We start from the raw sequence: 21,802 nt of genomic DNA, 5'->3' as shown, positions 1-21,802 counted from the left end.
ATGCGTGTCCAAGTTCTTCCCTGCGCCGTGATCCAAACCCAGAGGTGATGCCTGCTGTGCCGGCTCCTGGCTGTGTGGTGGGGATGGCCTGGCACGGGCTGTGCAGAGGAGCTGTGGTTGTCCCGTCCCTGGCAGCGTTCAAGGACAGGCTGGGCAAGTGTCAGAGCAGCCTGGGCTAGTGGAAGGTGTCCCTGCCCATGGCAGCAGGGTTGGAACACAAAGAGCTTTAAGGACCCTTCCCATCCAAGCTGTTATGTGATCCCGTGATTCTGGACCTCCCTTGGGATCCCCAAGCCAGGTATGAGTCCAGGGCAGCCAGGTGCTCAGGGTCCTGCCTTTCCATGGTACAAACAGCTCCCAGAGCGCAGCTCCCGGTGCTCCAAGGACCCAGCCAGGAGACAGACACCTGTGGCACAGCAGGAGGTACAAGGACCATTTTTTCAGCTCTTTCCTTCTGGGAAGAGCTGTGCTGCTGCGGGTGAAATATTTTCAGGCTGAACTCATCCTCCCCAGGCTTTTGCGTGCTCACAATGGAAAAGGATTTTCAGAGTCCGGGCTGTGGCCGAGCTATCTTTACCCGGGGTTGCTCAGCCCTCTGCTCTGTTGTATTGTGTGGCCTTTTCTCAGGATGGATCCTGGCTCTGGGCCTGAACCAGCCGGGCACAAAATCCAAGTCAGCTGTCATTCCATTCTGGACGGGCGCTATCAGCATCTCCGCTCTCCTTGAGCTGGGGAGGAGGGAAAATAATGCTGCTGCTGTGGGAACAGCGCGATCCTCTCCCTGCTTCCCTTCTCACATCCCTGTTGGTTTTGGGTGCTTCCACGGGCAGGAGTGTTTTGGGGGACGGGGCTGGGCGCAGCCGCCGCCCCTCGCCGCGGCCCCGGGTGCGAGCGGCGTTCGCGGTGCCCGGGCCGGGCTGTGGCGAGCCCGGAGCGCCCCGAGGGCCGCCAGCCCCGGGCTCCAGCTGCCACCTGCCGGTCACCTCGGCCGCTCCTCCCGGCACGGCCTCCCGGGAGAGGCGAGAGATCCTTTTTTGGGGATAACTTTGGCCATCTCTTTCGCATTGCTGCTGGTACCATCTTCCCTGAGGCATTTCATCCCTTTAAAATCTCTTTAAAATGCCTTTCCCCCACCAATTTTATCCAGATACGAAGGGAAATTTTTCTTTTAGTGGTCATGAGGATTTTTAAATTTTTTTTTTTTTTGCCTGCTCCCTGCCTTTGCTCACCCCACCGGGATGAAGCCAGCTCCTCTTGGGTGCCCTGTGCCCCATCCTGTGCCAGCTGCCAGTTTTGCTGGTCTTGCCCAAGCCCCCAGCAGAGCTTTTGCGCCATCCTGGTGGTTTCCAACGCTTTGCCTGTTTTTGGGGGGCGCTGGCAGGGAGCCGGCGTGGCCGGGAGTGCCGGAGCCCGGCGGTCCCGGTGTGCCGGAGCCTGCAGCAGGAATTTCTGGCTGGCCAGGGCTAGGGGAGCTTGCTCACCCGCTGGTCAGCGGCCAAATGGCATGGCTGGGTGGCTGCCAGCACTCACATTAATAGCTGCCAGCTTGCGGTTTGAGGTCACCCGTTCTTTCCAGTCTTTCATTTCCACCTCCATCGGCGCCCGGGGGCTCCGCGGCCGCTCCCTGCCCCTCTCTGCCGGGAGAGCCCCCGAGCCCCGCTGGGAGCCGGGACAGCGCCGGAGCATCCCTGCCTTCACCCCTGTGGGTCTCCTCTGTTCCCCAGGATGTCACTTTGGGGAGCGGGAATGCCCTCCCAGCACACCCCGAGGGAAAAATCACCCCGCGAAGTGTATTTTGCGAAGGCACAGCCCCTTGCAGAGTAATTGGGGCGGCCGTCCTTGCCCGCCAGGGCCCCTGGGAGGGTGAATCGATCCGCCTTGCCACAGCAAGCTGGCCACGGATCAACGCTCTGGGAGGCGGGGCTGGACTGGGGCGCTCTGTCCGCCTGGAGAGGGGATGCCCAGAGCCCCGCCTGGAAGCCAGGCAGGATGGGGGATCCCTCCGGCTGCCCAAATCCCCAGGGACCCGCGGCGAGGCGTCTCTTGGCAGGACAAGGTGGGACACGCGTGGGTGCGACACTCGGGAGGGGACACCGGGGAGGGGACACCGGCATGACCGAGGGATGGCTCCGGCAAAGGGAGCTGGGAGCCGCGCAGCTGGAGGAGGAGGAGGCGCAGCAGGAGAAGGAGGAGGAGGAGGAGGGCGGCGGTGCCCGAGCGGCCGCCCCCGTCCCGCCCCGCCGAAGCTGCCGGGCACCGGGCACCGGGCAGGCGGCGGCGGCGCGCATGGAGGCGGCGGCGGCCCCGGCCCCGGGCGGCGGCCCCGGTACCCTGCTGCTCTGCCTGGCCCTCGCCTCCGGTAAGCACCGGCGTCCCCCCGCCCAGCCACCTGCCCGCCCCGGGATACCCAGAGCTGGCAGGCTGCTCCTGCCCGTCCCGGCCCCGTGCTTCCCGCCCCTGCACGGCGCTCCGCGTCCCTGCACGGTGTCACCTCCGCTGTCCCAGCCCGGTGCCACCCCCTGTCCCGGCACTGTCCCTCTCTGGTGTCGCCGCTTCCCGCTCCCGGACTGACGATCCCGCACCTGCCTCCCGGTGCCATCCCGGTGCTCCCCCGCCTGTCCTGGTGCTCCCCCATCCCATCCTGCTGCTCCCCGGGTCCCTTGCTGCTGCACCCTTGTGTTCCCGCCTCTCACACCCCAACCTGGTGCTGGCCCCGTCCCATCCCAGTGGCTCCCTGTGCCCCCCTGGACAATCCCATCCATGCCAGCCATTCCTCTATGCCCAGTCCTGTCCCTGGCCTCCCCCTGTGCCCCCAGGTCCCATCCTGGATCTCCCCACCGTTCCAATCCAGTGCTCCCTTAATGCCTCTGAATCCCTGAATCCCTTGGGGGCAGCGTGGGGGCCAGGATGTCCTGGCTGGATCCTGGAGCAGGAGCGGGATGCTTTTGCTACCTGTTGAAGGGACGCTGCTGACGGGTGCCCGAGTGCCCGCGGCCATTCTCGGCAGCGCTGGGAATGTGGGATGCGGGGCAGGGGAGCAGTACCTCTTCCACAAGTGTGTGAGCATTAATTCCCGTGTTAGTTCCTAAGTTTTGGGGAAGCAGGCAGCTGCAGACAGGTGTGTGCCGTTGACTGCCAGGAAATAACCATAGCCAGGCTGGGGAGCTGAGACCCTCCCTGGCAGGGAATCCTGCCTGGCACTGGGATTTCGGGGGAGCCTTTCTCTCCGCAGGGAGCAGCTTGGGTTTGGCCCTTTGGCAGAGCTGGTGACAGCGCTTGGCCAAACCTGCCGAACCTGTGCTGGCAGGAGGAAGCCGAGGGTGGCCGACCTGGTTTGGGGCCGCTGTGTCCCCTCAGAGCACGGCCCGTCCTGGCTGGCTGCTCCCCTGCGCTCTGGGCTTTCCCGGGAGAGCGTGGGGGTGGCAACAGCAAAACAATCCAGCGCTTGGGATGCTTCCCTGGGTTATCTCTGCCTGCTCGGGAGAGGCTGCAGCCCGAGATAGCGCAGCCGGAGCATCGGGGAGCTGAGGGTGCTGGCACCTGCAGCCCCCGGGGCCGTGGGTGGGCACAGCCCCTCCCCAGGGCTGGCACTGCCGAGGGGCTGCCAGCCCGGACGGTGCCAGAACTCCGCATCTGGATGCAATAAGGGTGGGGAGCTCGGCTTGGTGGGGATCTTTCCATGCCGAGCTGTGAACTCGGTCACCGCGAGTGAAGTCAGCCTCCCTCCCTGCCTGTCCCGGCTGTGCCCACGCCGCCCACAGCTGCATCCCGGGCTGCAGCCGCCCCATGGCTCATCCCTGGCTCTGGGCAGGCAGCTCCCACCCTCTGGGTGGGGCGGTGGGCTCCCTTTCCCCCGCCGGGCTCTCTCGGGGCCGGCGGTGCTGGCTATATATAGCCGGGAGGGACGTGTGCGGCGGGAATGTCCCCGCTGCGGGACGGGGGGGACCCGGAGCCTCGGGGCAGCTCCCGCCGCTGTTGCCAAGGTGCCGGATGAGGACACAGGGAGCGGGAGGCCAGGCTGCCAGGATTGGGCTGTGCGAACTCTCCGCTCCCTGGGAAGCCTCCAAGTGCCCCCACACGGGACGGCGCAGCCCCGCCTCGCAGCCACCTCCGCGGGAGCCACCCGGGCCCTGCCCGTCAGGCAGGACCTGTCCCCGCTCCCTGGGCGCCGCCTGGGCCGGTGAATCCCCGGGGAGGGCCGGGCGGGAGCGGGGCCGTGCTGAGTCAGGCTGGTATGCCAGCGATCCGGTTACCGCCGCTCCGACGCGCCCGGCTCGGTTTCACCCGCGGGACCACGGGGAGAGCGCGGTGGCCCCGTTGCCCCCGTTCCGGTTTCCCAGGCTGTGCGGGGCTCCGGGCAGACCTCGGAGCACCTCGCGGCTCCTAAAGGGGCGCCAAGGGAGCTGCAGAGGGACTCGTGACAAGGGCACCGAGCGACAGGACAAAGGGGAAGGGCTCCGCACTGACAAAGGGCAGGGTTAGATTAGATACTGGGAAGGAATTCTTCCCTGGGAGGGTGCGGAGCCCTGGCACAGGTGCCCAGGGAAGCTGTGGCTGCTCCATCCCTGGAAGTGTTCAAGGGCAGGTTGGACACGGCTTGGAGCAGCCTGGGCTAGTGGAAGGTGTCCCTGCCCGTGGCACCAGGGTTGGATGAACTTTACAGCCCCTTCCGGCCCAAATCCATCAGTGATTCCATGAGCCCTGCTCTCCCTGGGGATCCCTCCCTGCATCCTCCCCGGGCAGAGCAGCAGCTGGCCGGGCTGTGTGGTCCAAAACCCACCGGGCTGGCTCGCAGAGCTCCGTGCCGGGCGTTGCTGGGTGGAGGCAGCGGGCGGGAGCAGCTCTCCCTTCTCCCGGCCCTGGGGAAAAGCTGATGCCGCCAGCGCAGGGGGGCCGCGGGCCCAGCTGCAGAGCCCGCTGCCAGCGCCCCCCCTGTGCCTCTGGGGGTGCTGCGGGTCCCCCTCTGAGCTGCCTCCGCTGCCCTCCAGGCTTGGCACTCTTCAGCTGCGTGGGCGCCGATACCAACGTGACGGCCGGGCACGGCACGGAGGGGCTCAGCTGCGGCACAGCCAAGGCATGCACAGGTAAGGGCGTGCCGGGGGCAGCCCGAGGCCGTGGAAGGGAGCGGGAGGGAGGGCCAGGATGGCGGATGAGCAGATGTTGTGTCTAGCGTGGCCGTGTGGCATCGCCGTGCCAAGGACACCCGTGCCACCCCCGCTGGCTGCGGCCGGGCTGGCTCGGAGCTGCTGCGGGAATGCGGCGGCTCAGGGGCGCTGCTGCCTCTGGGCAGAGCTGTCACCCCTCTGGGGCCGCTCTCCGCCCTTATCACCCCAGGGAACGGCACGCAGCCGCGGCGGCAGGGCCACTTCTCGCGGTGCCCCGAGGAGTACCAGCACTACTGTGTCAAGGGCAGATGCCGCTTCCTCGTGGCCGAGCAGGCCCCCGCTTGTGTGTAAGTCACCCGCGGTGGGGACACGGCGACACGGCGCGGGATGATGCGCCCGTCCCCCCGAGAAAGCGGCGTGAGGGGGGCATGGGCAGCACGGCAGCTTTTGGGACCGCCCTGTACCCCCCTGTGCCCGGGCAGGTGCGAGCGGGGCTACACCGGGGCTCGCTGCGAGAGGGTGGATCTGTTCTACCTGCGAGGGGACCAGGGCCAAATCGTCATCATCTCCCTGATCGTCGCCATCGCCGCCCTCATCATCCTCGTTGTTGGCATCTGCCTCTGCAGCCAGTACGTGGGGGAACGGGGCGGGAAGGGAAAGGGAAAGGGAAAGGGAAGGGCGAGTAAATCCTGCCCGGCTCGCCTGGCTTCGGGCAGGCTGAACTGGGGCTGTCCCAGGCTGGTGGGACATGGTCCTGCAGGTGCTGGGAGGGGCCTGAGACATTCCTTGGGCTGGAAAGCAGGTGCGATGCCCTGGGGATCTTCTGCAGGGTAAAAGCCGAGGGAGTGGGAGGACCATCACTGCCATGTCCCCTTCTGCCTCTTTTTTGTTTGGTTGGTTGGTTTTTATGATTTTCCCCCTCCTGTCAAGCCACTGTAGGAGGCAGCGTAGGAAGAGGAAGGCAGAAGAGATGGAAACGCTAAACAAGGACGGACCTTCCACAAGTGAAGATGTGCGGGAAACGGGCATTGCGTGAAGGTGCAGGGGAGCGGGGGGGCGACCGAGCCGGTGTGACCGGAGCCCCTTGTTGGGGTGGATGCCGAGACCGACAGGCTCCGCTCTCTCCGCAGGAGCTCCCGGTACCTGCGGGCGGGTCCCGGACGGCAGCAGCGGCTGGCTGCATGGGCGAGGGCTAAAGCGTGCGGCGGCTTGAATAAAGGGGTGACGGAAAGTTGTCCCCAGTGGTGTCGCCGATGTCCTTGGGGCGCGGGGGCTGCGCTGCCGCACCGCGGCCTCCAGACGGCGACACTGAGCTGGGGCAGGGGTGGCCCGCCTGCAGTGCCCGCAGTGGCCACGCGAGGGCGACACAACCGCGGCGCCTCGGCCCCGATCCCGGTCCCGCTCCTGATCCAAGGGGCTCTGCCGGGTTCGGGTCCCGTCCTGGGCGGCCTGGAGGCTGTGCTGGAGCTGCTCCCATTGCTACCGCGCCTCCCCGCAGGGGCCGAGCCGAGCTCAGCGTCCCCGGGCGCCGTCCCGGTTCCCGACAGCCAGCTGGAAAGGGGAGGGAGCGGGTGAGGGAAACCGGGCAAAACCGGTGGAAAACAGGTGAGAACCGGGGCAGAACTGGGTGAGCCGGGGCCGTTGGCTCCCGTAGCCCCGCGCTGCGGGCTGCGATGCCCGGAGCTGCGGTCCGGACCCTGCCCGGGCAGGCACCGGGGGCTGCGCTGCCGCACCGCGGCCGCCAGACGGCGACACTGAGCTGGGGCGGGGGGTGGCCCGCCTGCAAGTGCCCCCAATGGCCACGCGAGGGCGCCACAACCGCGGCGTGGCCGCTGGGGTGCCCGTGTCCCCGGCTGTGGGTTTGGGCACAGACCCTCTGCCGGGGGACCCCATCGGCATCCCGGGATGGGACCGGGTGTCCCTGGCGCCACCCAGGCCGTACAGTCGGAGGTGGGGACGCAGTGGAGCAGCGGGGCCCCGGCAGCTCCCAATCCCCGGCAAGCGGCTCCCGCTCCAACCGGGGCCCGGTGACCACCCCGGCGGCGCCAGTCCCTGGGGAGGTGTTGGTGCCCAGGCGATGCCACGGGGCTGTGGAGGGCTCATCCCCGTGCCCAGGCAAGGAGCACGGCCCTGAGGTGCCAGGGGACATCGTTTTGGGCACCTGCTTCAGCAGGGTCCAGGGCGGGGAGGTGGATCCTCTATTCCACGTAGCTGCCGGAGGCGCTGGTGTGAGCTCATCTCTCCCCCTCCTGTAAAAGGCTCTTCATCCCCGGGCTTTGCTGGGCCTGCCTGGGGGGAGCCAAGCCAAGAGGAAAACTGCTTGCTGCTGCTTTGGGAATGTGCTGTACACAGTCTGGGAGACCAATAAAATGAAAAGGAGGTATGAGACTTTTTCCTGTCTGTTTTTTGGGGGGTTGGAGCCGATGGCTGGGCTGCTGCAGGCCCAAAAGGGCTGGGAAAAGCAGGCTCTGGGAAGTCAGCAGCCCTGCAGGTCTCAGAGGTGGATAAAACACTTTCAGGTTTGTTTGTAAGGCTTCATGGAGCACTGGCCAGGTGAATGTTGGAACTGTTTTATTCAGTGCTTTAGGTAATCCTCACTGGGCTTTTCCCATGGCAGCCCCACATTCCCTGGTTGTAGTGAAGTGATGCTTCCCTGGATGCCACCCTGGAATTCCTGCATTGCCACCGAATTCCTGCTTTAACCTGATGAGTTCCTGGAGAACAGACTGACTGGACAGGAGGTCTTGTGCTGAGCACTAAGGCTGGGAATTTAAAAAAACCCCACACAACCAAGTCAGGAACTTTGCTACTTCCTTTACATTTTTGGGAATGGGTGAGGGAGGTGGTGGGATGAAAAGGCATGAGGTGAATCCACCTTGTGTCACCGGGCTAAGGGCAGGAGGAATGAGAGCTGGGAAAGAAAATTGCTATAAAAACCCCAAATATAAATCCCAGATAGAACACAGAGTGGGAAAGCCAACTGGTTTATGCCCAGGCTGGCAAGGACTGGATGGAATCCCTGGGGAGGTGATGCTGGCTGGCATCAGTCAGGAGCAGCCTGAACTTTCCAAGGAATCTGGTGGTTTTGGTAGGAGGATTATTATTTGTGCTGTTTTGAACAGCAGCTGAGTATTTTTGGGTGGCTTTTCCCCCCATAAGCAGTGATGGTGTCACCTAGCAGAGATATCCTTGGCTGGCTTCATGGCATTTCCCCAGTTTTCCTTGGAATCCCAGAGGGTCACTGGAATTGCCAGCCCTTACCCTGCACATCTGGAATGTGAAGGATGCAAACCTGAGCACAGGAATGAGGTGTGGGTCACCCACCCCAACAGAACAAGGTGAAACCCAACTTATTAGCTGGAAAGAATTAGAAATAATTAGCAATTAATATTTTGGAAAACAGATGCCAAGGGCTGTGACATGAGGGTGGTGAGTGGATCCAGTGCCTTGGCATCAGCAGGCACTGTCCCAGGCCAGGGGGATCCTTGGGGAAAAAAGTAAAAGCCAAAACCAAACTAAAACCAGTTTCTTCTTTCTGCCAGGGTCTGTATCCCACGATAAGAGGGGCCCTGGCAGGAGATGGACAGGGATGGTGCCAGCCAAATCCATCTTGTTTCTCACATTCCAGGGCAACCGAGCAGTGATCTAGGGACTGCCAGTGCTCCCCAGAAAAAGGACAAGCTGCCTTGAACAGGGAGTTCTTCCTGGGTTTGGCTCTGGTTTATCGCTCTGGCTCATCTCTGCACACCAGGTGTCCCCTTGTCCTTCCCTTTGCTGCGCACAAAGCTGCCACCTCTGCCCTCGGGGGATTTTCCTGCTTTCCTGGGCTGGCTTTGCCATCCTCCTGCACCCCAACCCGGGGCTTCTTTGCCTGCAGCACCCCCAAAATCCGCCTCCCTGTGCTGGGGAGGGCTCAGCTGGGCAGGTGGGGGCTGGGGGTGCTCAGGGTGCCCCTCTCTGGGTGCCAATGCTTCCACGTAGCTGGATACCCCAATACCCAGAGATTGCTGTCTTTAGGGGCATTTGATGAGACTTTTCCCTGGTTTTCCTTAGTTTTTTAGAGCTTTATCTAAAGCCCCAGGATCAGGGCTGGGACCTGTTCCTGCCTGCGGAGGTGAATCTGGACCCCTCTCCCACCGTCTCCACGGCCCCGAGGGTGCACAAAGCCTTTCCAGCCATGCTGCAGGGCACTTTTGATTTTATTTTGGCTGCAGGAACACAAGCTGTGGGCTCGGTGACACCTCCCATCTGCCGGACGTCCTCCAGCCCAGCTCCCCGATGCTCCCTTCGGTGTTCCCGGTGTTCCCGAGCTCTGCCTCGTTTGCCGCTCCGTCGGTGCGCGATCCCTGGAGAAGCGATCCCTGCGGCCGGCAGCCTATCCCAGCAGGCAGGAATCCCCCTGGCACAGCTCCCCCAGCTCCGAGGTGACCTGGGGAGGGAGGGAAGAGCCGAGGGGCAGCCCCGGAGCGGCTGCGGCCCCGCGGGGGCAGGAGGGGCCCGGCCCTACCTTGGAAGCGCAGAGGAGCGGCGGAGCGTCCGGCAGGCAGCAGGAGGAGGCGAAGGATGCTCGCTGCTCCAGGAGCTGCTCCAGCGGCGCCGAGCTGGGCTCGGACTGGGCCAGACTGTCCCGCAGCCTGCGATGGGGAGCGCGGTTACAGCGGGAAGCGGAGCCACGCGGCTCCTGCTGCATCCCGGTTTGGCATCCTCAGCATTATGGACGGATTCTGATTGCATCCAGCTACCCAGGTGGGTTTTTTGTGGGGGGAAGGGAAAGGCTCACCTCTTCTTGAACTCAAGGAAAGGCAGCTTGTGGAACTGCCCGCAGAGCTGCTCGGCCTTTGCCAGGAAAGGGAACAGCTCCGCCGCGATCCGCTGGCGCTGGGGGCAGAGGCGGGGAGTTACCAGGATGGGATCTGGGGGGCTCTGGGATGAGGGGGAACAGGATGAGCCCCCACAGCACTCACCTTGCTGTCCCAGCAGGCAGAGGGGTCCTTGGAGGAGCAGCATTCCTCGCGGAATTTCCCGGAGGTGTCGTAGAGCTTGGCGAGGATGGCCTCGGGGAGGCTGGGATACCTCCGGGCCACCTCGAACAGGAACCTGGGGCGGGAAACGGGAGAGCTCAGGTGAGCTCTCATTGTGGCTGCTGCTCAGACTGGGATGGGGCTCGCTTTTGGCATCTTTGTACAGCCTCAGGTGGCCCTCAATTCCCCTGAGAGAATTGAGGATGTTCGCCTGGTTATCCCCATAATAACCTAAGCACGGAACAGGGTCAGGAACTGGTGGGACTCGGTGATTTTAGGGATCTTTTCCAGCTTAAATGGTTTTATTCCGTGACTGCCCCCTGGCTGCCGTGGGACCCGCTCACCTGGTGGCATGGAGAGCTCCTTCCTTGGCACACAGCTCCTTGTTGGTGGGCTCTGGTAGCTCTGGCAGCCTGGCAGCTGGGGCTGGGGGCATGGCCAGGATGCAGAAGTGGTTTTCCATCAGGTTTTTCCCCTGGCAGCAGGAGGCGAGGCGCTCGTCCCGCGCCGACAGCGCTGAGCAGACTCTGGCCGTGTGCTCCAAGAGCTGCAGAGAGGGAGCAGGGCCTGTGCAGGAGCCCTCAGCCCCCTGAGCTCCTGCTGGAGCTGCTTCGGGCTGGGCTCCAGCCCCCTCACCTTCTTCTGCATGCAGTCCTCGGCCATGGAGTCGCAGCACTGGCAAGCCACCTCGGCAGCGTCCTCGGCCAGGGGCAGCAGCTCCTCGAAGGAGGCATTGGGAATCTTCTGGGCCAGAGAGGTCAGGGAGCTGGGGAGCACAGGGTGAGTGGGGCTGGGGGCTTGGATCCCCCTCCCAGGAATCAGCTCTGAGCAGGGTAAGGGAGGGAGGGGATGGGGAGCGCAGGGATTGCTCTGTGCCTGTGCTGTGCACGGGGCAACTGCAGGGATCCACAGCAGAATTCAAGCTTGTTTTCCTAAATGCTGCCTGCCAACAGGATCTGCAGCAGGAGAGAGGAGCCCTGTCCCAGGATGGAGAGCCCATTTCCCCCCACACCTGAAGCTGGCTTTGTCCTTGCCGTAGGCCGAGAAGCGGGAGCAGATCCGGTTTGACATCAGGGTGAGTAGGGAGAGGGTTTTCCTCTCCCGTTTCTGCCACAAATAGAGGATGGAAGTGGGAATCAGCACAGCGCTTGCCTGGCTCCCTGGGCAGTGAGGATGGGGGTCTCACCTCCTTCAGGAAGCAGGCAGTGGGTGCGGAGGAGATGCAGCAGGTGGAGACCATGGAGAGGAAGGTGGTGGTGGAGGCCAGGAGCACAGGCAGGGGAGCCTGGCTGTAGCTGCTGGCATACTCATAGAGAAACCTGCGGCAGAGATGGGATAAGGAGATCCAGCACCTCCGGATCAGGGAATCGGGAGTGTAAGAGGGGTTTGGGGGCGTTGAGGTGCTCCAGGGATGGGAACCCCCTCCAGGCAGCCCCTCAGGCTGCCAGCCCGTGCCACAGGCCGGTGCCAGCACCCGGCCGGGCGCAGCCTGGCTTACCTGTCGGCGAATTCCCGGGGCTCCAGGCGGAAGGCGTGGCAGAGCTCGCTGTCGGAGGGCTGCAGGAAGCGGGGCAGGGGCCGGGGCGGGTGGCGCAGCGCGGCCAGGCACAGCTTGCGCTCCAGCCCCTGCTGGCCGCAGCAGCGCGCCGCGCCGGGGTGCGCCGGGAAGGGCGAGTCGGCCGAGCAGGACTTCTCCGACAGCGCCGTGGCCTGCGGGAGGGCGACAGCGGGTTATGGCCACGCCATCGCCTTCGCCCATTTTTGGGGTCTGTTGGATGGTTTGGGTCAGGCTCACCCCGGCGTCGTAGCAGGAGGGGTCGGCCCCGTCGGCGCAGCAGGTCTCGGCCAGGGAGACGATTTCCCGCACGAGGTGGCCGATCTCCTGCAAGGTGCCGTTGGAATATTTCCGGCTGGTGTCAATGATGGTTCTGGCAGCAACGACAGGGAGAGCCAGGTGAGCTTTTATCTTCAATCAGAAATCACCTCACAGGACTGTTCTGCCCAAATGGGTTTAACAGTGCTGGCCGTGGTGCAGAGAGAAATCACAGCATATTCCTTGGAAAACAGCCAGGAAAGAACTAGAACAGCTTCCAGGCTGGGGGCTGCCACTTACAGGGGACTGTGTGTCAGCTCTGTGAGAATTCTTAATCATTTAGGTGCTTAATTGGTTTTTTTTAGGAATTCAACAAGGAATCAAACTTTTCTCCTGCTAATAGCAATCAGAGCCCGGGGTTAAATTGCATCTCCCCTTCTTGATGAATTGAATCCATCTGCCCTTTTCCATGATTTTTATTTACTGTTTTCTGTTCCTGGCTCAGGTGTCAGGGCTCCTGGGAGGGCACCAGCAGCAGGAGATACCTACAGGGTTCTGAAGTTCTCCTTGCCCAGGATCTTGTACTCCTGGCAGACCTTCTCCCGGACATAAGCTTTCCCTGAAAGTACAGGAGAAGGAGGAATTGTGAGTAAGGAGCAAGGAATGCTCTGTCACCACAGAACACGCTGCTTTATTCACTTGGGGTTTGTTCATTTTTTTCACTCCATTACTTCTTTTTCCAATTTTTCCACCACTTTTTCCAGGTGGTCCCTGGGGAGATGTTGTCACAGCCAGGCTGGGAGAAGCACCCCTGGTGTCCAGGCTGCTGCTCCAGCTCTGCAGCCAGGGATAGGGGCAGGGAGAAAACCCTCTCTGGAGCTGGGAGAGCTACAGGTTAATTATATGGCAGGTTTGGAGTATGGAATATGTGGGGTTGGATTTTCTGGCAGGGTCTGGAAACCATAAGGGCTGGGAAACCATCTGGGGCCAGGTCCACGGGGCAGCCAGGAGTGAAAACATTCCCAGCAGTGCTGCCCTCCCTGGAAAAACAGGATCGATTCCCTTCAGACTCTGTGGGGCCAGACCTTGGCAGCAGCAGGGTAAACAGTGATCCCGGTGTTCCCTGGGATTGCAGCCTGGGGCAGGGTCACCTCCCCAAAACCCGGACTTTGGGCCATCACTCTGAGGGTCACATCCCTCTGGTGGCAAGGGAAGAACAGGGTGAAGGCAGGGGGTTCCAGAATAGGAGAAGCCATGGAAAAATTGTGTCTCTTTCCCAGCAGGAACATCGGCTCCCAGGCCCAGCTTGGGGCATTTGTGTTCACTTGCACAAAGCCATGTGGGAGAGGTAAAGCTTAGGTGGTTTTTGGCAGCTGGGGGATTCCCTGTGGAGCTGAGAAGGCAGCAAAGGATGGCAGAGCATCGATCCTACCAAGAGGTGAGTTTTGCACAGAATGGTTCTCCCCAAGGGGGGTCAGGAAATCCTCTTTTCCTTTAGAAAGGAAAACGCCAGTCCCTATGGCTCTGTCCTCTCTCCATCCCACCTCCTCCAGCACCACCCCACAGTGGCATCCTGGATCCCAACCTATCCTCCCAGCCCTTCCTTTCCCTCTCTGCTCCTGCCCAGGGGTTTGGCTGCAGGCTGGGAGAGGGGAGACCACTGAAAACCTCTGGAATTGAGGCCCCACCCCCGTCCTCCTCATCCCAGGGCCAGCAGAGCCCCGGGATCACCTCCCTTACCTCGGTGTAAGGCTTGTGCAGCGGCCAAGAGCGGCAGAAGGACCAGGGCTGCCCTCATGCTGGAGCTGGCTCTCCTCCTCCTGCCGGGAAGCGGCACCGGGAGTCCCATCCCGGGGTTTTTATGGAGGCAGGGGCAGCAGCTGGGAGAATGATTAACCCCAGAGGGCAAGCATCCTTGGCCTGCCCCCTGGGGCCTGGCTGGCAGGGCCTCAGAGATCCAGACGGTTTGAATCATTAACTTGGACAAAGAGGGATGGGTGGCCCTGAGACCTTGGGATCTGTGACGGATGCTGAACACGGGTGACAAGAGGAGGAAAAGCGCTCCGTGCACCCCGTGAGTGGAAAGCCCTGTGTGCTTAGGATACTGTCTGATCCTCAGGAAGGACACACACTTTTTTTGGGATGTCAGTACCCCAAACCCGCTGGTGCTGCTGCGCAATGCCAAGGTTCTTATCCTTGGAAGCTCAGCTCCAGGCTGCACCTCAGGTTTCATTCCTGCCACTGCTGGGTTGCGGTCTCTGCTTTGCAGCCCCATCCCAGACTTTTGCTGGGAGTGTTGTAGAGCTCTGTGGGGGCTCCCAACAGTGCAGCTTTCCCTTTGTCCCTAGAAAAATGACAATTCAGCATCTTATCATCCTCTAGGGTCCTAAGAGAAGCTGAGGAAGAGGAGAAGATCCAGCTGAAGTGATCCCCTCTAGTCCTGCCTGGGCAATTGATGAGAGGGAAGCAAAGAGGGAGGGCTGGAGATCCAACTGCTGCAGTGAGACCCTGTCCTAGGGTGACGTTGTGATGCTTGTATCCCCATCCCTGTGTTCTGCTTATGCTGGATATCATGTTCTGTGCCTTCAAGAATGGCTCTGAAGTGTGCAAGTTTTGTTTGAGTTTCCTATCAGCTGCTCCCCCATGGCTGGCAAGACACCGAGACGGGGCAGTACATGGTGCTGCTTTTGCTTTTGCCTTTCGCTTTGCTCTCGCTCTTGCATCTGCTTTGCTTCTGCTTGCTCTTGCTTCTGCTCATTAGCTAGTTTAGCTAAACAGTCCAAATTTTCCCTGGACTCTTTCTCCTTTCCTTTCTTTGGAACCACTCGAACCTGCTCTGGACTGGGACCTGGGAACACCGAGAGTTCGCACTCTGTGGCTGCAGCAGCTGCCCCAGCGCCGGAGGGACAGAGAACAGAGCGACCACCCCCGAGAGAGACTTTCTGATTTTGTCATCTTTGTCCGAGCGGTGAAAGAGTGGTGTCACCCAGTATTGTTCATTTTGTGTGCCGGGGGGTGCAGAGCCTGTTAAATAAATAGGTTCTTTCCACTTCTCTCCAAGAAATTCTTCCCGAACCGGTTGCAGGGAGGGGCCATGTGGGTTTGCTTTCTGGAGAGGCCCCCTTGTGAAGATTCCCTCCCAGATTTGCCCTAAACCAGGACAGACCCCTGACCCCCAAATCCACCCAGCCTTCCCACATACCCTGCACTCCCCCTGAGGCCAGATGTTCCCTCTCAGACCGCACCCCTTGGGATGAAGATAGAGCTGGTTTTTATAGAAGATCCCGGGTTTTTCTCCCAGGGATCTGCACTGACAGTGAGTCGCAGGTCGGGACCAAATCCTGCCGATGCAGGAGATAACCACATCCTGTTCTTGATGGTTTATCTGTGAAAGCTGAAAATAAATTATTAGGGACTCATGGAATGGCCTCCTCTCCTGGATTAACTCTTCCTTATCAAACTTTCATGTCACGGCCGGGGCAGCTGGGGGGCGGCGCCCACAGGCCGGGCGGACGCCCGAGCACACGGTGCCGGTCGGAGCCCCCGCCCCGGGCCCGGTCCTGGCCGCGGTTCGGCGTCTGCACCGGGGAACGGCTGCCGCTGTCCCGGCCCGGTTCCCCGCCGCTCCTCCGGGGCGGGAGCGGCAGTGTCAGATTCGGTCCCAACGCCCGGCCCGGAGCGGCTCCTCCCGCCCCATACCGATCCCGGTCCCGATGCCGACGGGGGAGAGGCGGCACCGCCCGGGACCCCCAGCAGACCCAGGCGGCGCTCGGTCCCCGCACCCCGGGCCACGGTCGCGGCCCCGTCTCAGCGCCCCGGGCTCCGAGCGGTCCCCGGGGGGAGCAGCCGTCGGGCGGGGCTCGCACAGCGCCGAGCGACGGCCCCGGGACCGGGGGGGGACAGGGGGGCGAGGCCGGCACAGGTGCGAGGGGCGGGGCCACGGAGCGCGGGCACGGGGCGCGGCGGCGGGGCCACCGCCACCGTGTTAGGGGTGGGGGCAGAGCGCCGCTGGGGTGTGCCGGGCCGTGCCGCCTCTCCCGCGTCGGGCGGATCAAAGCGGCACGGGGCCTGGGATCGGTTTGGGGCCCGGGATGGCCGCGGGCACGGGGCGCTGCCGGGTGCGGGATCGCGGCCGTTCCCCGGGGCGGGGGCGGAGCCGCCGTGTGGGGCCGGGACCCCGCAGGGCGCCCTCTGGCGGACACGGAGCGCGGTGCGAGCGCGGCGCCCCCGCGTGGCCGCGGGACAGCGGTGCGGGGGGCGGGGCCTGACGACGCAGGAAGCGGAGCCTGAGGGCGCAGGGGGCGAGACCAGGGGCGGGACCTGACAGAACATGGGGCGGTGCCAGGGGCAGAGCCGGGCGGTGAAGGGGGCGGGCCCGGCCGGTAACAGGGGCGGTACAAGGGGCGGTACCAGCACAGGTGTGCAGGGCGGGGCCCCAGGGCGGCTGCGCGGGGCGGGGCCGAGGCGATTTAGACCCCGGAAATCACCTCGGCCGCCATTTGCTCACTCAGAGCACGGTGCGGATGGGAGCTCCCTGTGCGGGCTCCGCAGGTAAGGCGCGGAGGCTTCGGCCTCCCGTTCTGTTTCTCTCTCGACCCCTGCTTCCTTCTCCGCGTATTCCCTTTCTTTCTCCCCCTTCCCTCTCCCCCTGAAACTCTCCTTTCCTCTCCTCCCAAACCCGACCCCCCCACTCCTTCCCGTCCTGTCCCTTCCCCGCTACTCCCTTCTATTCCTCTTCTCTCCATCATCCCTCTTTTGCCCCCTCGGCCTTTCCCTTCCTCTCCCGCTTCCCTCCTCACTCCTACCCCTCTCCCTCCCCGTCCTCACTCACCACCCCCATCTCTCCTGTCTCCCCATCCTCCCCGCTCCTCCTTCCCTCGCACCGCGGGGCTCGGGGTGCCGGGCAATAATAAAGCCCTGAGGGCCGGAGCCCGGCGCCCCCGCCCTCGCTGGGGTCCCCACACGGGGCCGGAGCCGCTCTGCGGGTTCCCCCATTGCAGTGCAACACAGCGCCCCACACCGCCGGGGCTCCGGCTGTCCCTACATCACACTGGGGGGTCCTGGGGTGGGGGGTCCGAGTTACAGGGGCCCCCTCACTAGGAGGGGATCCCCCTCCGGAGAAGGGGGCCTGGGGGGAGAGAGGGGGGCGGGTGACAAAGCCAAGCCTAAAATTTCCTACCTCGTGGTTGTAGAAGTGGCCATTGATAGAGAACCTGTGAGTTTCTACTTCTGTCCTGGTGATGGTGGGGAGCTTGGTCCTCCTGCGCACGGCCGCGGCATCGCTGCTGCTGCGGGGCAGGGTGGCACAGTCGAGCTCCTGCTCCCTCCTGGACCTGAGGGTGTGACTTTCATAGCATGGATAACCTGGACAGAAGAGAACCCGTGTCCTGTGCAGCTGCCAGCACCCCCAGAGGAGGGAGGCTCTCAGGGAAGGGCTTCATTTACTGTTTACTATTTATTATTTTTGGGAGGGTGGAGCAGGAAAGGAACAAGGCAGTGGCCTACGATGAAGAACAGGCTGCTTGCAGGGGTTGCAGTTTGCTGATTTGTTTGTTTCACTGCCCTGACACTGCTCGCGTGGGCTGGCTCCACTTAAGTGCCAACAGCGCGGGACTGGGAGCTCCCCCAAAAAACATACAACTTTGTCTCCACTTCTGAGGGGCGAAAAAAAAAAAAAAGCCTTATTTATTTTTTTATTTCAGTACCCTAAAGCGGGCCAAAAGAGCCCGGTGCCCTCAAACGGGGACTCGGTGTCTGTTTCTCAAGCATGAACACGCAGGACGCTCTCTGAGCCCCTAAACACGGGACTCGCTGTCTCTGTCCCGGTGTCCGCCTCAGCCGAGCCCCTTTTCGAGCCGCTTTCCTCATCTGGGGCGGTCCCGGGGTTCCCGGGGGAGCGGCCGGGGCCGGGCCAGCCCGCGCAGCGCCGGGGCCCCGCCCCGCGCAGGCGCCGCTGGCCGCGGCCATGGCGGAGAAGGCGCAGAAGAGGTGAGTGAGGGCCGCTCCCTCCGCGATCCCTCCCGGTCCCTTCCCGATCCCCCTGCCACGGCCACCCCGGCACGCGGTGTCCCCTCCCGGTTCGTGAGCGGACCCCCCAGTGACCGCCCCATCGCTCCCCGCAGCGTGAAGATCGCGCCGGGCGCCGTGGTGTGCGTGGAGAGCGAGATCCGCGGGGACGTGACCATCGGTAAGGCCCTGTCCCCCGGCCCGGCCCGGCCCCGTCCGTTCCGCCGGGGCGGGCGCGGGGTGACGCCGGGCTGTCCCCGCAGGGCCCCGGACCGTGATCCACCCCAAGGCCCGCATCATCGCCGAGGCGGGGCCTATCGTCATCGGAGAGGGGAACCTGATCGAGGAGCAGGCGCTCATCATCAACGGGTCCGTGCGACGCCCTGGGGGGGCTTAAAAAACCTGGGGAGGTAGAGCTTGTTAAAAAAAAAAATCACCAGGCGTCGTGCTTTTGTGTACATGTGTGGCACTATGGCATGGGGGGAAGCCACAGAATCACAAGGCCTGGCCTTGGACACTTCGAGGGTTGGGGCAGCCGCTGTTGCCTTGGGGAGCCTATTCCAGTGTGTTACTCCCGTCACAGTAAAGATTTTCTTTCCTTCATGTAGCCTAATTTATCTCCTCTTTAAGTCTGTGCCCATTACTCCTTGTTCTGTCGCTCCAGTTTCTGACAGAGTCCCTCTCCAGCTTCCTTGAAGGCCCCCTTCAGATACTGGATGGTTTCTACGTCCCTTTCTGAATCCTTCTCAAGATGACAGAGTAGAAGAATCTTAATCCAGAGCAGTCTCAAAATTCTGACAGTTCAGCTCAGTTGGGTGGGATATCTGTGCCTTCAATCTGTCCCAAAGTTGAGCTGCCACACAGAGCACTGTCATTGTTTATTTCAGGCATGGAAATCTGTTCTTCCTTCCCGCAGGTACCCAGAAAATATAACCCCAGAGAGCGAAGATGTGGAGCCCAAGCCCATGGTCATTGGCACCAACAATGTTTTTGAGGTTGGGTGCTGTATCCTGGCTGTGCAATGACACCATCTGGCACATCGTGCTTCTGGATCTCTCCACGGTGGGGAGACATCTCTGGGGCTCTCTCAGGGTTCAGATAGCCCAGGGCTGGGTGGTGCTTTAAAAATGGCATCAGGGTTTTTCACCTGTGGAAAAAAAGCAAAGCCTTTTACAATTTTACTTAACACAGACCTGTAGATTCCCAAGCGATGAAGGTGGGAGACAACAACGTCATAGAATCCAAAGGTAACTCTGGGCTCAGTGCCTTTGGCCCTGCTGTAAATGCTGTGGGGACAGCTCTCACAGAGACTCCTCCCTCTGCTCTCCCTGGCAGCGTTTGTAGGCAGGAACGTGATCCTGACGAGCGGCTGCATCATCGGGGCCTGCTGCAATGTGAACACCTACGAGGTGATCCCGGAGAACACCGTCATCTACGGCGCTGACTGCCTGCGCCGCGTGCAGACCGAGCGGCCTCAGGTGTGTGTGTGGGGGGGGGGGGCACAGGGACATGCTGGCTGCCACCTCCTGTCCCCCTCGGCTGTGCCCTCACCTCCCCTGCCCTCCCTTTCCAGCCCCAGACGCTGCAGCTGGATTTCCTCATGAAGATCCTGCCCAACTACCACCACCTGAAGAAGACCATGAAGACCGCATCCACCCCTGTCAAGAGCTGAGCACCCACCTCATGTTCCAGTGCCTGGGAATCACTACACACTCTGGGAAGAGTCCAGTCTCTACATCCCTCATTCCATCAAACCATTTTTTCCTTCTTTGTGTAATTTATTTATCTTCCACCGGGAATCTCTGACCTGCATTGAGTCTGTTGTCTCTCATGCATTAACTCTACTGTTCGTGCTCTGTTTCGGGAATAAAATACCTCCTGTTCCTGTGTCCGAGGGAACCGCAGCCCTTGGACTGTGCGGGGTGCTGTGCCGGGGTCACACAGGCGCTGTCGGGGCGGGGACAGCCCCGGTGCCACCTGTCCCGTGGTGCCGGCAGAGGGCGGTGTGACCCCGCGCTCCACGGGAGTCCCGGCCCTGCGTCCCGGATCCCCGCGGGCCCTGGGGTGGGAAAGGCTCCACGCACCCGGTGCCACCCTCCACCCATTTCCCCGGAGGCTGCTCCTGCTCGGGTTCCCTCCCGGAGGACCCAGGGCGGAGCTGAACCTTGTCCATTCGTTCCAGTGGAGTCTGGGGACTTGCTGTGATTCCCAGCTGTCCCACCAGAGTCCCCAGCTGTTCACAACTTCCCCTTCTATCCCTGTGTGACACAGTCCAGCGTTGTGTCCCAGCTCAGATGGACATCGATTCAGCAGAAACTCCTGTAAGAAACAGGGAAAGAGGGAAGAGGATGAGCAACTACCACAGAGGAGCCCCAATTTTGGTGGATATGGGGTTTTGGGATCGGGGGTTTCAAGGCAAGGAAGCAGTGCAATATCTCCTGGAGCAAATTGGATTTTCTCCCCAAGTCCACTTTCATGGGTACAAAAAAATTCCAAACCTTCCCTTTTTCCGGTTTGTGATTCCAACCTGGGTTCCAGCGCTGCTGGGGAGCTGCAGCTCTTCTCCAAAGCTGAGTCCAAATAAGGGTTATGAGGATTGTTCCACCCACTGTCCAGCCAGAGCTTTTTGCGCAGATGCCTGTGGAGGGGGAAAACAAAGGGAGTTAAACACATCTCTAAATTCTTATTCTATTTCTCTCCTTGCTGAAAACCTACTCCAAAAGCCAGAGGCTCTAGCAGATCTGAGTGACTACATCAATCCCTGTGCTCTAGATTCCCTCTGGGGTCAGCTGCCCTTGTAGCCAGACACTTCCCACTCCCCCAAATCCATCTGGTGCAGCTCATTTCCACCTCCCTCCCGGCTCAAGAGCTTCTGCCCTGTGAATCGCTGCTGCGGGCAGGCTGCAAACCTGTGGGTGGCCGGGCTGTGTCCCCTGGGCTGCCGGCAGGACAGGCGGGCAGGTGCCCCAGGGCTGTTTCGGCTGCTGAGGCGCAGAAAGGCACGCGGTGACCTTAAGCGCTCGTTGGGAAGGAGCCCTGTGTCCCGGGCAGGATGTCCTCGGTGTCACCTGCACCTGCGGCCCCGGGCACTGTGACGAGGCGGCGCCTGGGCTGGACACAGCTGCTGGTCCCCACCCCAGGGTCTCCGTCACGCTGCTGCTGCAGGGGGAGCGCAGCCCTGCGGGAGCCCTGGGGCTGAGCAGGGCTGGAACGACCCAAAACCGAGCTATAGAACGAATGCCAGGCTCAGCAAAAGCCCAGCCTAGGCACGAAGCCTAAATGCAGTCCCCGGGCTGGGCAGGGAGGGGTTGAGCCCTCAGATAGGGCTGGTTGGGGTGATGAGCCCCTGCTAGTCCTTGTACCGCCCCCAGCCCTACATTGGGTGTCCCCAGCACTGTCCCCTCCTCTGCCCCACAGCCGTGATGCATTCATGTCCCTGGGACTGTGCCCCATATCCCCAGCCTGGTGTTCTGTATCCTTAACCTTGTGTCCAGTGTCCCCAGGACTGTGTCCCCTCTGCCCAGCCCTGTCCTATACCCCAGCCTGTGTCCCATGTCCCTGAGACTGTGTCCCTCTCCCCATTCTTGCTCCCCATGTCCCCAGCCTTATATCCCCATGTCCCAGACTGCTTTCCATCTCTCCAGCATTGTCCTGTATTCCCAACTCACTGTCCTGTGATCCCAGCTTTGTGTTCCCGGCACTGTGTCCCATGTCCTCGGCCCTGCGTCCCGCGTCCCCATGGCCCTCCTCCCGTATCCCTGTACTCCTCCATCCCCCCGCGACCCGACCCGGCCCGGCCCGGTCCGTCCCCGCCGCTCCGCCGCGCCCCCGCCCGGTCCCTCCCCGGCCGCGCCGCC

General features: G+C 62.3%; 3 protein-coding genes and 1 long non-coding RNA gene across 6 annotated transcripts; 2 read left to right on the top strand and 2 right to left on the bottom strand.

Annotated features, from left to right (window-relative positions):
• The first annotated feature begins 2,200 nt into the window (after window positions 1-2,200).
• Window positions 2,201-6,340, top strand: BTC (betacellulin). Of its 3 annotated transcripts, none has more exons than XM_074540419.1 (6): window positions 2,201-2,359; window positions 4,989-5,084; window positions 5,335-5,452; window positions 5,588-5,734; window positions 6,036-6,143; window positions 6,236-6,340. In XM_074540419.1, the coding sequence occupies exons 1-5, from the start codon at window positions 2,287-2,289 to the stop codon at window positions 6,139-6,141; spliced, it is 540 nt and encodes a 179-aa protein (XP_074396520.1). In that variant the 5' UTR covers window positions 2,201-2,286; the 3' UTR covers window positions 6,142-6,143; window positions 6,236-6,340. The 3 variants fall into 3 exon arrangements, 2 of the variants coding, with proteins under 2 accessions (XP_074396520.1, XP_074396519.1); XM_074540418.1 differs by lacking the exon at window positions 2,201-2,359 and adding an exon at window positions 3,889-4,180; XR_012580256.1 differs by lacking the exons at window positions 2,201-2,359; window positions 5,335-5,452; window positions 6,236-6,340 and adding an exon at window positions 2,376-4,180.
• Window positions 6,341-9,286: 2,946 nt separating this feature from the next.
• On the bottom strand, window positions 9,287-17,156 carry GC (GC vitamin D binding protein). Its single transcript, XM_074540409.1, has 13 exons — window positions 17,119-17,156; window positions 13,680-13,819; window positions 12,489-12,558; window positions 11,922-12,054; window positions 11,625-11,836; window positions 11,313-11,445; window positions 11,139-11,233; window positions 10,763-10,892; window positions 10,471-10,673; window positions 10,070-10,202; window positions 9,886-9,983; window positions 9,613-9,739; window positions 9,287-9,534 (listed from the first exon to the last, which is right to left on the bottom strand). Exons 1-13 carry the CDS (start codon window positions 17,139-17,141, stop codon window positions 9,481-9,483), a joined length of 1,551 nt encoding a protein of 516 aa, XP_074396510.1. The 5' UTR covers window positions 17,142-17,156; the 3' UTR covers window positions 9,287-9,480.
• On the top strand, window positions 16,349-19,834 carry DCTN6 (dynactin subunit 6). Its single transcript, XM_074540421.1, has 8 exons — window positions 16,349-16,490; window positions 17,642-17,927; window positions 18,062-18,126; window positions 18,209-18,314; window positions 18,862-18,950; window positions 19,145-19,192; window positions 19,281-19,423; window positions 19,519-19,834. The coding sequence occupies exons 2-8, from the start codon at window positions 17,905-17,907 to the stop codon at window positions 19,615-19,617; spliced, it is 573 nt and encodes a 190-aa protein (XP_074396522.1). The 5' UTR covers window positions 16,349-16,490; window positions 17,642-17,904; the 3' UTR covers window positions 19,618-19,834.
• LOC141729007 (uncharacterized) lies at window positions 19,607-21,755 on the bottom strand. Its single transcript, XR_012580259.1, has 3 exons — window positions 20,855-21,755; window positions 20,473-20,583; window positions 19,607-20,264 (listed from the first exon to the last, which is right to left on the bottom strand). It is a non-coding gene; the product is annotated as an uncharacterized LOC141729007 (long non-coding RNA).
• Window positions 21,756-21,802: the final 47 nt, after the last annotated feature.

The sequence above is a fragment of the Zonotrichia albicollis genome, chromosome 5 (assembly GCF_047830755.1).
Source record: "Zonotrichia albicollis isolate bZonAlb1 chromosome 5, bZonAlb1.hap1, whole genome shotgun sequence".
Classification (NCBI taxonomy): domain Eukaryota; kingdom Metazoa; phylum Chordata; class Aves; order Passeriformes; family Passerellidae; genus Zonotrichia; species Zonotrichia albicollis.
Note: the sequence above shows the minus strand (reverse complement) of the source record. Positions and strands in the feature narration are given on the sequence as shown.